Genomic DNA, 14,442 nt, shown 5'->3' on the forward strand with positions numbered 1-14,442 from the left:
TTTCTAGAACAGCTTCTCCAGCTTCTCCATCTACTCTAATCTCTACATTCCTGTAACAGTTCTAGAGTTCTCTTTTGTTCTGGAGTCCTACATAGTGCACCAACTCCAAGGAAGAAGGAAAGAATTCTGTAGTTGCCCCTTCTTAGATAATCCCAAAGCCCTTTCACAGTGGAGCCCCTGGACCTACCAGGGTGAAGCTCTTGGGGGAGGCAGCCCAACGTTTGATGTTGGTGAGGCTCCACTCCTGGATCACCTCCTTGGTCTTCTCGTCCACACGCATTACACATTCCTTAGTGATGCCCAGAAGCCTAGGCACTAGCTTGTTCTTCCCTTTCATCTTTTCCTGTAAGGTAGAAGTGAGTTTTGGCAATACAGACCAGAAGTTGGATGCAAGATGAATGGTCAGATCAGTTCCAAACCAGAAGAGGATGCGGAGGTAGCCAGGAGGGCTAAACTAGGGTGTCCAAAACTGGATCGGGGAAAAGACTGGACTGGGGACAAGGGAAAATGCTGGATAGGGTGGGAAGTGGTAGTGGAGGACATATAACAAGCAGGTTTTCACAAGGTCAGAGCAAGGCAAAGAATGGGACATTGGGAAATGGTGGGTATTTAAGTGAGGGCAGAGTGAGAGATTTTCTGAGAGGGCAAGAGTGAACAACAGGGAGAGCAGGGAGAAGGGTCCAGAACCCACCTTGACCAGAAAAAAGGAGACGCCATAGGTCTTGAGGGAACGAGCTAGCTTCACATAGCGTACTTTGGCCTCGATCTCACTCATCTGCCCACAATTCTTATGTGCCTTTGAGGATGAAATGAGGAAAGATTTAGTGAACTATGAGGGATAACATCACAGCTAAGGAGTCAAGATGCAATGTTATGGGGGCACAGAAAGGCTCAGGAGTACAAGAGATGAGAAGGTAGGATGGGGACTGGCCAGGGATATGCAGAAGCAATGACTCAAAGGATATGGTTAAGGAAACTGCAGCCATTCTGAAGATGTGAATAGGTAGTTAGGGGCAGAAGGTCAAAGAGAAGACATTTTTTGGGCAGAGTACGTCAGAGTGGGGATAATACCTTATATCGGAACAAAGGTTATAGTTTCACTGTGATGCTCCCACTTGATGCTCCTATCAGTCTTATGAAAGACAAGACTATTATCCCACACTACAGGTAAGCAAAAGCAGTGATGGAGCTGAGACTAAAACCCAGGTCTGTTTCCTTGGCACAGGACAGGTGGAAGAGCAGCTTGGAAGGTGAGTGCAGACAAGGAGGGAGGCGAGGAGTACGCTTAGCCAGTGGGATCAAGCGGCAAAGCTCCCAGGTCATCCCAGACACTTTCCCCTACCCCATTCACCTGGAAGATCTTACGCTCTCCCTTCTGCTTCACATACTCCTTGGGCAGGAAGTCCTTCAGGCTACACCAGAAAAGGGAGGGTCAGCATGTAGTGGACAGCATCAGAGGACATGTGCATGTGGGCCATGAACTGTGGACGTAGGGGTGTGAGGAAATGTCTAGAACAGTGTTATCTCTGGGCAGAAAGGTAGACTCCAAGAGAACTGGCTCTGGGTTGTCTTCTGAAATAGAGGTGACTTAGTAGGAACAACTGAATGTGACCTGTGTGTCTTCCCTCAACTTAAATAAGAGGTTCAGTCCCTGAAAAGAGGGTCAAGAGTACTATTTCAGGGACAAGAGGAAAAAACAAAGCAACTGCCTAGGATAATCATGCATTTCGGAAATTACAAAAAAGTACCAATTCTCTGTATTCTGAGAAATACCAGTGGGTTAGACTTGAGAGATCTCTTAATCTAATGTTCCCTATGAGGAAACTGTTGCTCTTTCTTCTTCTGGCTACTGTAACAAAATTCTTTAAAGAAAAAAAGAGAAGTGACAAGGGAAGTGGGCAGGGACAGAGATAAGAGACTATATTCATAGTCCAGTGGGGCCAGTAAGGAGACAAAGGATGATGGCTGCTCAAGGGATAATGGCCCTGTGTACATCAAGCCCTAGTGTCTTGGAAGAAGAAATACAGAAAAGGCCTAAGATGAAAGCAAGCCTACTGGGTCATAATGGTAGGGAGTTCCAGGCCATGACATGATTGTGGGTCACTCACTCGAGGAAGCCAGCCTTGTGCTTCTGCTCGTTGTGGGGCCCAAATTGGATTTGACATTGGAAGCCAGCAAATTCGCAGGCCTTGTCAAAGGAGACAGGGTGGGAGCCATTCAAGATGTCGTCTCGTGCCTAGAAAGCACAGGGTAAGGAAAGAGTGTTTTGTGGGTGCAGGAATAATCCTCCCAAGGTTTCTTCCCTTTCTCTCACCTGCCTCAACCCAACCAAATTCTTCCATACCTGCACATAAAGAAGATTCAGCTGTACAGGGTCCCGAGAATCCACATTCTGGTCTGAGTAGAAGAACTTTCTCCGCAGCAGCAGTGTCTCATGCTCCTCTACTCCCTGTTCCCTCAGGGTCCGGCCATGGTCCAACCAGTTCACTGGAATAGAGAATGCTCTCAATGCCAAGCCACCACGTCCCCTGTCTGGTGTCTGAATTTTTGTTCATTTTACTTCCTACTTTTGCTAAGTTTCCTACCTTCTCTGAGTTTTTGTTCATTTCCCCTCCACCTTCAAGTTCCATGAAGGTGGAACTTTTGGTTTATTGCTGATGCATTCCCAGTATGTAAAATGGTGCCTTTCATAAGAAGGTGTAGAGGAAACAAGGCTGTTCATCCCCCTCACTCCCCTCTTTTTCCAATGCCTTTTCTTTTTCTAGTTCTGCTTACACTCATCATCTGTGTGTAATTTCTGCTTTAGTTTCTCCATCTTCTTCTCATCTCGCAGCAGTGTCTTGTCTTTCCGTAAGGTCCCTGTCCCTTCATCCTTTTTCTCTTCCATCAGCTCTCGAACCAGCGAATATTCATCGTGATTTGTGATGCCTGGGGGAATGGGGATGTTTGGTAACTTCTGGATTACTGAGTCTAAATCTTCTGGCAGAATTAGAGCTTCCTGGCTGTGGCCCTCAGTCCCACCAAGCTCCCTTACCAATGCGTGCACAGATGGTCATGAGCATGTCTGTGACAGTCTTGGAGTCATCTACCATGATAGTCTTCACAGTTCCATCTAGCATACGGATCTTCAAGGGTCTCTGTTTCTTCCTATATTCCATGGTGTCCTGTTGGAGCAGGAAAAGAATGTCAGGGCCTACTTAAGCTAGGGGTACTACTTCCTTTTTTTTTTTTTGCTGGTCCTGGGGTTTGAATTCAGGGCCTGTGTTCTGTTTCTCAGCTTCTCTGCACTCAAAGCTAGAGCTCTAGCCCTTGAGCCACAGCACCACTTCTGGCTTTTTCTGTTTATGTGGCACTAAAGAATCGAACCAAGGGGCTTCATGCATGCTAGGAAAACAGTGTAACACTAAGCCACATTCCCAGCCTTACTACTTCTTTTCTTACATAGCCAGGGTGAAGAAAGTGAATTACTTAAGACTGTAATAGTTCATTCAAAAGCAGGACATATGGGGACTGGGAATGTAGCCTAGTGGTAGAGTGCTTGCCTAGCATGCATGAAGCCCTGGATTTGATTCCTCAGCACCACATATCCAGAAAAAGCCGAAAGTGGCACTGTGGCTCAAGTGGTAGAATGCTAGCCTTGAGCAAAAAGAAGCCATGGACAGTGCTCAGGCCCTGAGTTCAAGTTCCAGGACTGGCAAAAAAAAAAAAAAACAACAGGACATATTACTACTGCCTGTAACAGAGTACAACTTAGGGGTGCTAAGCATGTTACTTTAATAGTAAAACAATTACTTTTTTCTATTAAAAAAAAAAGAAGAAACAGGTGTTGGTAGGTCATGCCTATAATCCTAGCTACTCAGGAGGCTGGGATCTAAGGATCACAGTTCAAAGCCAGCCAGGGCAGAAAAGTCCATGAAACTCTTATCTACAATTAACCCCTAGAAAACTGGAAGTGGCACTGTGGCTCAAAGTGGTAGAGTGCTAGCCTTGAGCAAAAGCTCTCAGGCACAGTACCCAGGCCCTTAGTCCAAGCCCCATGATGAGCAAAAACAAAAGAAAACAAGCAAGCAAGCAAACAATGGGGGGAAGGGTCTGAGACAACAGTTGCAGGGACTGATAAAAGAAGTTGGGACAGGGATAGCTGATGGAAGAGGGTGTTAGTGATCTTTGAGGAAGTGATACTTACCCCATTTCGGAGCATGTAATAATCCAAAGCTTTCCCAGCCTCCAGCCATATACCTTTTTTGGGGTCATCATCTGACAGAAAAAGGCCAAAGTCGCTAGCTAAAAGAGAAGAATGACTATCTTAGATTTACAAAGATCTCATTGTGGTTGAATGACACTGTCCCTTACTATTTTTTCCCATGACCTTGGGAAGAGGAAGAAGGGGCTTGGAGCATAGACCCAGGGCTTAAGCTACTATGGAGTCATCCCTCAAGGCTAAGCCTGAAATGAGAGGACTACCACCCAGCCATTTGGATAGTCAGACTCACGAGGGCCAGCCAAGGCCTCTGGGATCCGCTCACGAATGATGCGGCAGGCATCGTACACCATGGTAGATGGCTCGAACTGCATCGTCTTCACTACATTCCCAATGCTGATCTTCAATGAAAGTGCGACCATGGTGGCGGCTTCTGTTCTCCAGCCTGGCTATACCTGGTCTGTGGCATCAGGACAAGAGAATATACTCTCACTGGAGAAGAAAAGGCTCCCTAGACAGTACAGTCCCTGGGAGGGGATTTTTGAAAGAGACTCACCAAAACAGAGAGTAATGATGCTGAAAGATTATTTATACTAAATGGACCAGTCCTGACCATTTAAGACATCTGGGGGAAGGCTGGTCTACAGGATTCAATAGTAGGTCTGAAATACAGAGTCACTTGAGGACACTGCCCTGCCCCTACCACTGGAATGTGTGCCTCTCTTTTTTCTTCCAAGTATCTCTCTTCCCCCTTGATTCCAGCTCACCTCCTTTTCTAGCCCTGTTCTGCCTCGTTTTCCTCTTTTCCTGGGTCAGTATTTTTCTCTTTTCCATCTGTCTTGCTGGCTTTTTCCTGCCTGGAATTTTTAGCTTTCCCTGACTCATCATATGACCTTCCCTCTCATAGCTTTAGCCTCCTTCTCTACAAAATGAATACGTTATATGAGATAATTCCCAAGGGCTCCTAAAGCCTGCAAACAGCCTCTTGCTAGCCTGGCTGACCTAATACTAGCTGTTCTGGCCATCCAGGCCTACTTCTGCCCTAGCTTTCCTCCAATTTGAGAGGCAGGGCATCTTCCCCAGGAGCTGAGACCTGTATCTGGCTTCCTGGGAGTCAAAGATATCTCTGGTGAAAAGGATCTCAGAAATTATCTAGCCAACTCTTCACCTTTGGAAAAACTGATCCTAGGAGAGGAGAAAGTTTCAAGGTAGGTTAGAGTCCAGTCCTTCTAACTCAGTCTTTGTTCCTTCCAAGTAAAAAGGCTGGTACTCAGGCCTTTCTGCCATGCTCCCAATTTTCTCTCCTCTTCAGCCAGTCCTTCTCAGACTGCCCTCCACCTTGGTTTGACAATGTTGTCAGCACAGTTCAGCACATACAGGTCTTATCCCACTCCTGACATCACCTCTTGGTGTACTGGAGGAGCCACTGCAGGTGGCAGGTGGCACACAGGCCTTAAGGGGACAAGTCTGTCCAGCAGCTGATAAAGTGACCCAGTGTGGTACAAGGATCAGGTGTCTCTTAACTAAGAGAATGGGCAAACCCAGGTGACCCATTGCATTCGAAGCATACTGCTAGCTCAAGGTTGCAGGGAGGCAGGACTGGGGAAAGGTTTGGAAGTAGAGGCAGGGTATCAGGATACAGAAGGCATTTGAAAACGGAAAAATAGGAAGGAAGAAATGAAGAGGTCCAGTGAGAGGTAGGTGCGTAAAGTGGAGGGTGGAAAGCTCTAGGAGAAACAGGAGGGAGATGTAGGAAAGATCTGGATTGGGGAGTAAATGGCCGTTTATAACATACAAACAGTTTAGAATCTCAGAAGAGCCACAACTCATTCTCTATCTTTACTTTCAAACAAGTGGACCCTCCCAGTTTACCCAGTTATAGCTCTCTACTCCCTCCCCATTCCTAGAGTACCTCTCCCATTAGTTGAACAGACCTGGCTGTGGGGTGGCTGACCACAGAAGAGCAAGAGCTGAAGGTCACTGAAGCCGAAAAGTCAGAGGATCTAGAGCAGGACTGAAAAGACCCTTTACTTTAAGCTGAAATGCCATGTCTTCCCCCCATTTCCTCCGGACATCTGGACACCCACTTCTTCCTCAGAAGCTTCTGGTGAGACCCCGATAAGAGAGCTGAGTCATGTCTACCCTAACTCTCAGGCTGGTCTTGAGGGGGCTATTAATTGCTAAGGGGAGAGGGGCGTGGAATTGATCAGTGACTTGGAGATTGTGATGGCAAAGAAGGCCTCTGGAAGTATGTGAGTAGAAGCTATCTGATTCCTGCCCTAAGAACAGGGCTCCCCCTTCCATCATGTTTTCTGGAACAGCAACAACACCCCTCCAAAGTCCCCCTCCCAGGGAACTCCTCCTCCCTCAATACATTCCTGAGATGCATTCCGGAGGAGTTGGGCAATTGAAGGGGGGTGGGGTGGGAATAGAGGACAGCAGGTCAAATCCCAGCAAGGAATGGAATGTAAACTTATTGGAACTAAGGAATTGGGGGGTACATTGAGAATACAGTCAGTCCAGATACCCACAAAGAGAACTGCAGGAAGATATGGAGTCACAGAGACAGATAAAGAGCAAGAGACAAAGTTGAAGACAGTCAGAATGTAAGAGGGTTGGGGGAATAACACTCAGTCTGTTACCAAATTTGGCCTCTGAGTCCGCAACCACGGAGGGGGGGGAGTGGAGTTGTGGGTGAGACTGACATATCCGGCCTTAGGCTGCTGGAGGCTCATTTAGGGCTGGACTGGGCAGCAGAAGGGTTGGACCTGACTTCCTCCAACACAGCCCCTGCACATCTACCCATGTACACACATTCTCTCCTATGTTCCTCGGCCTGCACACAGAGCTCTTTCCCACAAAGCTACCTACACTGTCTCTATATACAGCTTATCTTCCATCTCACAACCAGTATGCAGATGGATCTTCTTCCAGAGACCCTCATTCCACTCACACAGCCTTCCCACAAATAGAACTTCATCACAAGCACGCTGGGCTTCAAGATCTCTCCTTCCATTATGTATGTACCTTCCCTCCAGCATTCTTTGAGGAACTTCCATGGGAAAGGCCTAGAGCCAAAGTTTTGGTGGCTGGAAACCAAGATGAGTAAGCCTAGCCTTTGCCTTCAGGGGGCTGCCAGTCCCTCAGATGGGTAGGTAAGCTAAAATCACAGAGTTTGTGTAAGAGCCAAAGCGTGGGCTCAGGAGAAATTCCTTTAGGTTAGGGAAGTGGGACCAAAAAGTGTCTATGAAGGGTGTCATTTGAGGTTAGAATTAAAAAAGATATTATAAAAAAGAATTATAAAGATAATAAGAGCCAAATTATGTCATTTATTTACTATATATCAATTGCATTGTATAACATAATTTCACTTAATCTTTACAACAACTCTGCAAGGTAAGTATTGTTTTCTTTTTTTACAGATCAGTTAACTGAGACTCAAGAAAGTGAAATATACTTGTTCAAAGTACTTGTGGAAGCATTAAGTTGTGAAAGCCAGGATCCGAACTCAGGTTTCTCTGACTCCAAAGCACAAGCTCCTTCCATTATGTCAGCCGGCGATAAGTCAAAGGTAGTATTCTAGGCAGAGAGGTTAGCACAAGCAAAGGTGAAGAAGCAGGAAGCCATGAAGGCACACTCAAGGAAGTGAGTAGGCAGGCTGATTGAAGCACAGGATACCTGCAGGGGATGGAAAGGCAGGGGAAGCATAGAGAGGAATATGAGGAGTTTTACCTACTTGAGCACAGCAGGACATTGTGAGCAGAGAAGGAACACATAACCAGAAATAGATTTTAGGAAAATAACTATGAAGATGGGTCAGGGCACTCTATTAGTACAAGATGTAATAAAGCTGGAGTTACAATGGTGGAGGGGAAGCTGGCACTCAGAAAAAATTTTAAGAGGCAGAACTGACAAGAACCTGATGACAATCTGATCTGTCAACCTTCAGGGACTAGAGCAAAAAGTCAGCCTAGGGTCCCATAGCTTCCCATCATCATCAGCCACTCAGCAGCTAGGGCAGCTGGAGTTTAGATAACCAACTAGTAATGGGGGAAGAATCAGGATGCAATGAGGCTGAGGGGAAAAGGCATGGGATGTGGTTAATAGCTAGGTTAATAGCTAGGTTAGGGATATCAGGAAAGGAAAGGGATGTAAGAAAAGACTGAAAAGATGGTGGTAGGAAAAAATACATATGGTTGTCACTGGATCCAGCTGGGAAAGATGAAGAATGATTACATAAAGAGTGACTAAGTCAGGGAATGATGAAGTGAGGTCAGAGGCTGTGTCAGGCTACTGAGGTTTAAGAAGAGATGGGAATGCGATCAACAGCAAAATTAGGTTGAGGTGAAGGATTGAGGGGCATTGACAAGGCCTAAGTAATGCTGTAGTTGAGGTGGAGGGAAAGACAGCACGAGTTATATAGTCATGGCTGAATCAGGATGGGTAAGAGATGGTCAGTGACAGGGTCAGTCTGAAAGTGAAAGGGGGTGTGGTCAGTAGCCTGGTTGGGCGTGGGATCAGAAAGACCTAGTTTCCTCTTGGGTCTCATTTCCTCTTTTCTGGTGGGGAGTGGGGGAAGGGGGCCTACAAGCAGATTAAGAAATTAAAGAAGTCTCAGAAGATATACATAGCAGGGACTAGGGGGATTCAGTAATGACCCAGCAGTATGCAAGTATATGAGTAGGTAAAAATGGTGAGAGTTCATTATGATTATGGAAAAGCTCGAAGTTGGGTGAGGGTAAATAAGATGGGTGAATGGGAGGCATGCTGTGGTGTGATACTGCAAAGAAGGGATGGTAAGATGGGAAACCTGAGAGAGTTCAAAGCAAGGGACATATCTGTAAGGAAGTATGAAATAGAGTGTGCAATGCAGAGCCAGGATGAGAGTTGGAGAGGGGGACGTGGTATCTAGGGAATATGAGGAAAGATGAGGGGAAATGGCCTAAACTGTAACAGGATTCAGTCATCCCTTTATCCCTGATTGGCTTCCCTCAGTCATCAAGATATTCTTCCTGTCTCCCACTTGTGGCCTTATATATCTCCTGCATACCTTAGGCCTTGTATATTTCCTGGGTTACTGTCCATTTTCTCCCTCCTATTTTGATAATAACTTAGTCCTCTGGCATCCAATGGTGGTGGCTACAGTAAGAGCCTTGGACTTAGAGAATAAAGAAACTGGAATCCAAGGAGCCTGAAATTCTAGCTGAAGCCTGGAGCACTGGTCTGAAACTGGTTTGTCATCATTCTGGATAAAAGCCCCTGTCACCACACAGGAAAAAGGGACCTCATCACAAAACAAAGCCATCTACTTGTTCCTAACCTCTTAAATTTTACCTGTTCAAGGTCAACTTCTCTGGCCTAAACCACAATCCATAAGGTTGCCTCTGATTCCTAATATTAACCTGAACTCTTTGTTTCCTTATTCTTTAGACCAGCTTTGGCATTCATCCCTTTCTTTCAGTAGACACTCATACTAAGCTAATTTTCACCTTTAGGACCAGACCAGAGGCAAACTTTAACCCTATATATTGGCCCCTACGCTTTGAAGCTCAATTGTAACTAGATTCCTAACTCATCTCTTCAGTTTATCCTCAATACTGACTATGACAGTGCACTGCAACGCTTAAAGTGACTTCTAACCCAATTCCTGCTGTTGACTCTTAACCCAGTCATGTATTCTTTTTGCTCATGCTGGCCACTTATTTAGAAAATAAGTGACTGAAATGCCAGTCTAAACCTATTCTAAACGTCAATCTCAACGTCACCCACACAAAACGGACCTGACACACAACTCAAGGTTTAGCCTTCTAACTTCTAAGGTGACCCTTGGCTCCTCAACCCAACACCACCTAATCCCAAACTCACCCAAAGCTTTCGGAACTCACAGACCCGCTATCAGCTAACACCAAAGCCTACCCCCGCCCTGTGCCTCACTGCCCGTCCCATTTCTCGCCCTCCCCAAAACCTGTCCCAGGCGGGGAACTGCTCCTCAGAAAAGGGCTTGCCTCTCCCCAGACGTCCTGCTTAGCTCCGTGCCCAAGCCGAGACACACTGGACCCTGACCTTTCAAACGGGACCCAAAACAGAACACGCAGAAGAGTCGGGGACCCCGCCCGCCAGCCCTCCCGCCCGCCTCCCGGGCCGGGGCCCCACCCCGAGGCTTCAGCTCGGCCCGGTCCGGCCTACCTGCGCTGCCCGGCTCTGTGCCCCGCCCGCCGGCCCGCTATCCCGCGCGCTCTCAGGGCTCTCAGGGTCGTTCTGCGGCTCCGGCCTCGCCCTCCCTTCGGCACTCTCGGCCACTTCCGTCCCGGGATCGTCCCCCACCCGCGGGCGGCGCCCTGGGCCCGCGCACTAGGACCGCGGAGAAAGCAGGAAGCTGCTATGGCCCGAGCTCTGGACGACCGAGAGCCCGCCGAAGACTCGCAGCCCCTCCCCGGCAGGAAGCTAGGGTGCGGCGAATCCGGAGTCCAAGCCCGTGCGACGCCCGAGTTCCCGTTCAGGCTCTTAATTCTTCCTTTTTCTAGCTTGGGGCGCAGGCGGAACCGGATCCCCTGAATCCCCGCCCTGGGGGTGGCAAGGAGGCCGTAGGGACATCCCCGTCATTTGCATAGTTCCCGGGACGTGGCGCCAAAGGCTCCAAGGCCACTTCCGGAGTTGGGCGAACTACAAGTCCCAAAATGCCACGGGGCCGGATACGTCACTTCTGTTGTGCTGGAGGCTGAGAAGAACCCGAGCTGGGAGGTGGCTCTGGCTACAGAACCTCGGCTAGGCCCCCAACCGGGCAAGCTTCCCTAGCCCCCCCGAAGAGGGAACCGAGAAGTGGCGGGGAGATCGACACTTAGACCGAGGGTCGTGCCTGGGAGTTGGAGGCTGACCCGTGTGAAGGGTTGAACGCATTTCTGCTCATCATTTCCATAGATGTCCCAAATGGAGATGACATTGGAATCTGATGACCAGGACCTGCTGGGCTTCCTGCTGGAGGAAAGCGGAGGTTTGTGGGCTGTGCCCGATGAGGCCGTGGAGGCTTCGCCCGATGAGGCTGTGGAGGCTTCGCGGGACTGGGAGCTGTCACCTTTTGAGGTGGGTGGGCATTCCTAGTGGGGAAACTCTCCCGATTGGTGAGATTGAAGGGACAGAGAGATGAATCAAGGCCTGTGAATTTGTTAGAACTCTGTGCAGGCACTGAGCGACTGGGAGGTAGAGGATTTGCTGAATTGCCTGCTGAGCCCCCAAACATCTTCGGACGTTCTCAACTCTTCCGACTCTTCTCCTGTCCACCACGATCATACCTATTCCCTCCCACAGGAACATGTCTCCATAGATCTAGGTAAGTCTGAAATAAGTGAAAATTTTGCAGAAGGACATGGTTGATGGGCCTGACTAGCCCTACTTTCCCTTTTGCAGACAGTGGGAGGTGCGGAAAGGAGGAGGCCTGGACGATGCCACAGCATGTAGAGGAGCCAGCAGAGCAGGTACTTGATTTGGTCATCAGGATTATTCATCCCCACATGACATGGGTGGAGCCAGAAATCCCCATTCCTCTCTGACATCGGGTGCAACTCTACTGCTCACTTCCCCACCACCCCCAGGAAATTGCTGGGCTGATGCTGACTGAGGAGGAGAAAAGCCTTTTGGAGAAGGAGGGGCTCATTCTGCCTGGGACACTTCCTCTCACTAAGGTAAGGCTTTCTTTGGTGGAACAAAGGCTGGAGGGAGGTTGAGCCCCAAGTAGGTTCATGTCATGTCAGTTACTTGTAAAAGGATCTAGTTTGGGAAATTTACCAAATTTGTTGCTAATAGGAAACTGGGTAGGCCAGGATGCTAGTTTGGCTTACGTGTGTTAAACACCTTGTCCTTGGAAGCACTCAAATAGAAGCTGAGTGTCTTTTTCTTTTCTTTCTCTCTCTCTCTCTTTTTTTTTCCCCAGTTCTGGGGCTTGAACTCAGGGCCTGAGCACTGTCTGTGAGCCCCTTTTGCTCAAGGCTAGCCCTCTACTGCTTGAGCCACAGCCACTTCTGGCATTTTGTTTATGTGGTACTGAGGAATTGAACCCAGTGCTTCATGCATGCTAAGCAAGCACTCTACCGCTAAGCCACATTCCCAGCCCCTTGAGTGTCTTGTGAACAGGGAAGCTATAGAAGGAATTTCTGCATTGGGAAGATTAAAATCAAGTCACCTTCTGATTGCTTGGTCCAATGTCCTGATATCCCTTTCTATCTATTTTCTCTCAGATGGAGGAACAAATTCTAAAACGGGTACGGAGGAAGATTCGAAACAAGAGGTCTGCTCAAGAGAGTCGCAGGAAGAAGAAGGTGTATGTGGGGGGTTTAGAGAGCAGGTATGAAAGCGAGAATGAACAAAGAACTAGTTGGAAGCATTAAGTTTTCGAAGGGAGGATACAGGCCATATCCCTTTATCCCGGTTATCTGTCCTTCAGGGTTTTGAAATACACAGCCCAAAATCAGGAGCTACAGAACAAAGTACAGCGTCTAGAGGAACAGAATCTGTAAGCAGCCTTCCATATCTTCCCCTTTCCCCTGCCCTACACTTGTATTCTGCGTGGGTAGCTTCAAATGTAAGGTCTGGTACTTGGCTTTTACTGGGTCTGTGATTCCAAGAAGTTCATAGTAATGGGGAATATGTTTACAAATAGCTAAATGTTTAGTACCAAGAAAGAGAAAGGGGAATAAAGAAAGACCTCATGTAGGCAGGGTAAGAGCAGTTAGGATGTTGGGTGAGGAAAACATTTGAGTTAGAGGACATAATAGTTGGACTTGGCTGGAAATCTAACACAAGATGAGTTGCGCCAGAAATATAGTGCCTGGTGAGTTTGTGCATAGGTGATCAAGCATTGGAGAACTATTGAAGGTATTTACAAAGGAGTTTAAGACAGGGTAGAGAACTTTATCTTTTTATTTTTGCCAGTCCTGGGGCTTGGACTCAGGGCCTGAGCACTGTCCCTGGCTTCTTTTTGCTCAAGGTTAGCACTCTACCACTTGAGCCACAGCACCACCTCTGGCTTTTTCTATATATGTGGTGCTGAGGAATCGAACCCAGGGCTTCATGTATGTGAGGCAAGGACTCTATCACTTGGCCATATTCCCAGCCCTTTATGTTTTGTTTTAATGAGTAACTTCAAGTATTTTGTCCACAGTGAAAAGTAACCATTTGCAGAAATAGGAAGAGACAGAATCCCATGCACTGATGGAGCTGGTGGCATTAACATGGGGGTTTCATTGTGGTTCAGGATGCCAGGCTGGGGAGTGGAGGCTTACCACTGTCCCTTTCTTTAGGTCCCTCCTAGATCAGTTGAGGAAACTCCAAGCCATGGTGATTGAGATATCAAATAAAACCAGCAGTACCAGCAGTTGTGTCTTGGTGAGAATGGTAATGGGAGGATAGATCCCTTTTTAGGTCATCAGGACAGGGTATAATCTAGAACCTTTCTTCATCTCTTTTTTTTGTACTCTAGGTCCTACTATTCTCCTTCTGCCTCCTCTTTGTTCCTGCTATGTACTCTTCTGACACAAGGGGGAGCCTGCCGGCTGAGATTGCTGGTAAGAGATTTAAGGATATCTTTAAGGTATGGGCTAGGGGAGAGGCCTAGGCTATTTCCCAATTGTCTCCTGACAACAATTCTTGTCTCCTCAGTGTTGTCCCGTCAACTGCGTTCCCTCCCCAGTGAAGACCATTACCAACTGGAGATGCCTGCCCTGCAGTCAGAGGTACCAAAGGGCAGCACAAGCCAATTGCTACACAGCTCAGATGATATGTTCCAGGCCCCCGGCAACCTCTGCCTACAGTACCACGTGCCTGAAGCTCCTCAAGCTGTGCCTCTCCTGCAGTGGCCACAACCTGACCTCATCTCAGAATCCCCCTGGCCAGGTCACATTCTTCTCCTGCAGGCAAATGTCACAAGAAAGGGTGAATGGCTCCCTACCAACAGCCCCTCATCAGTCATCTTGCAGGGTAGATATTCAGGTTAGATATAAAGATATGAGGAATCAACCAGAGCCTGGCGGACTCCATCTGTGTTCAATGAGTGGGGGAAGAAGGCTAGGCTAGTCTATGCTGCTAGGACACCTGAGGGCTCAAAACACACCACACTTGTTACTGGCTTTGTGGATTTTTTATTTGTACTTGTGTGTCTATATGAACGGACCTGGGTAAATCAAATGATTGAACATTTCATGCACTGAGGGAAGGAGTAGGGAAAGAAATAAATAAGTGATTTTGATTCC

The 14,442-nt window shown here is 47.7% G+C and overlaps 2 protein-coding genes across 6 annotated transcripts in view; one reads left to right on the forward strand and one right to left on the reverse strand.

Moving 5' to 3' along the window:
- Positions 1-10,707, reverse strand: part of Tln1 (talin 1) — a 35,396-nt gene extending 24,689 nt beyond the window's left edge. For both annotated transcript variants that reach the window (XM_048330872.1, XM_048330797.1), the window contains exons 1-10: positions 10,388-10,707; positions 4,494-4,661; positions 4,187-4,284; positions 3,035-3,164; positions 2,776-2,928; positions 2,345-2,487; positions 2,109-2,236; positions 1,352-1,412; positions 692-796; positions 188-343 (exon numbers count right to left, since the gene is read on the reverse strand). In XM_048330872.1, coding sequence (XP_048186829.1) covers positions 188-343; positions 692-796; positions 1,352-1,412; positions 2,109-2,236; positions 2,345-2,487; positions 2,776-2,928; positions 3,035-3,164; positions 4,187-4,284; positions 4,494-4,623 — 1,104 coding nt within the window. In that variant the 5' untranslated portion in view covers positions 4,624-4,661; positions 10,388-10,707. The remainder of the gene's footprint in view (positions 1-187; positions 344-691; positions 797-1,351; positions 1,413-2,108; positions 2,237-2,344; positions 2,488-2,775; positions 2,929-3,034; positions 3,165-4,186; positions 4,285-4,493; positions 4,662-10,387) is intronic.
- Positions 10,708-10,823: 116 nt separating this feature from the next.
- On the forward strand, positions 10,824-14,438 carry Creb3 (cAMP responsive element binding protein 3). Of its 4 annotated transcripts, none has more exons than XM_048331202.1 (10): positions 10,824-11,020; positions 11,120-11,281; positions 11,369-11,528; positions 11,606-11,673; positions 11,791-11,880; positions 12,433-12,539; positions 12,639-12,707; positions 13,495-13,579; positions 13,674-13,758; positions 13,853-14,438. In XM_048331202.1, the coding sequence occupies exons 2-10, from the start codon at positions 11,120-11,122 to the stop codon at positions 14,185-14,187; spliced, it is 1,161 nt and encodes a 386-aa protein (XP_048187159.1). In that variant the 5' UTR covers positions 10,824-11,020; the 3' UTR covers positions 14,188-14,438. The 4 variants fall into 4 exon arrangements, with proteins under 4 accessions (XP_048187159.1, XP_048187296.1, XP_048187378.1 ...); XM_048331339.1 differs by having other exon boundaries at positions 11,120-11,192; XM_048331289.1 differs by having other exon boundaries at positions 10,926-10,942.
- The last annotated feature ends 4 nt before the right edge of the window (positions 14,439-14,442 follow it).

The sequence above is a fragment of the Perognathus longimembris genome, chromosome 1 (assembly GCF_023159225.1).
Source record: "Perognathus longimembris pacificus isolate PPM17 chromosome 1, ASM2315922v1, whole genome shotgun sequence".
NCBI lineage: Eukaryota > Metazoa > Chordata > Mammalia > Rodentia > Heteromyidae > Perognathus > Perognathus longimembris.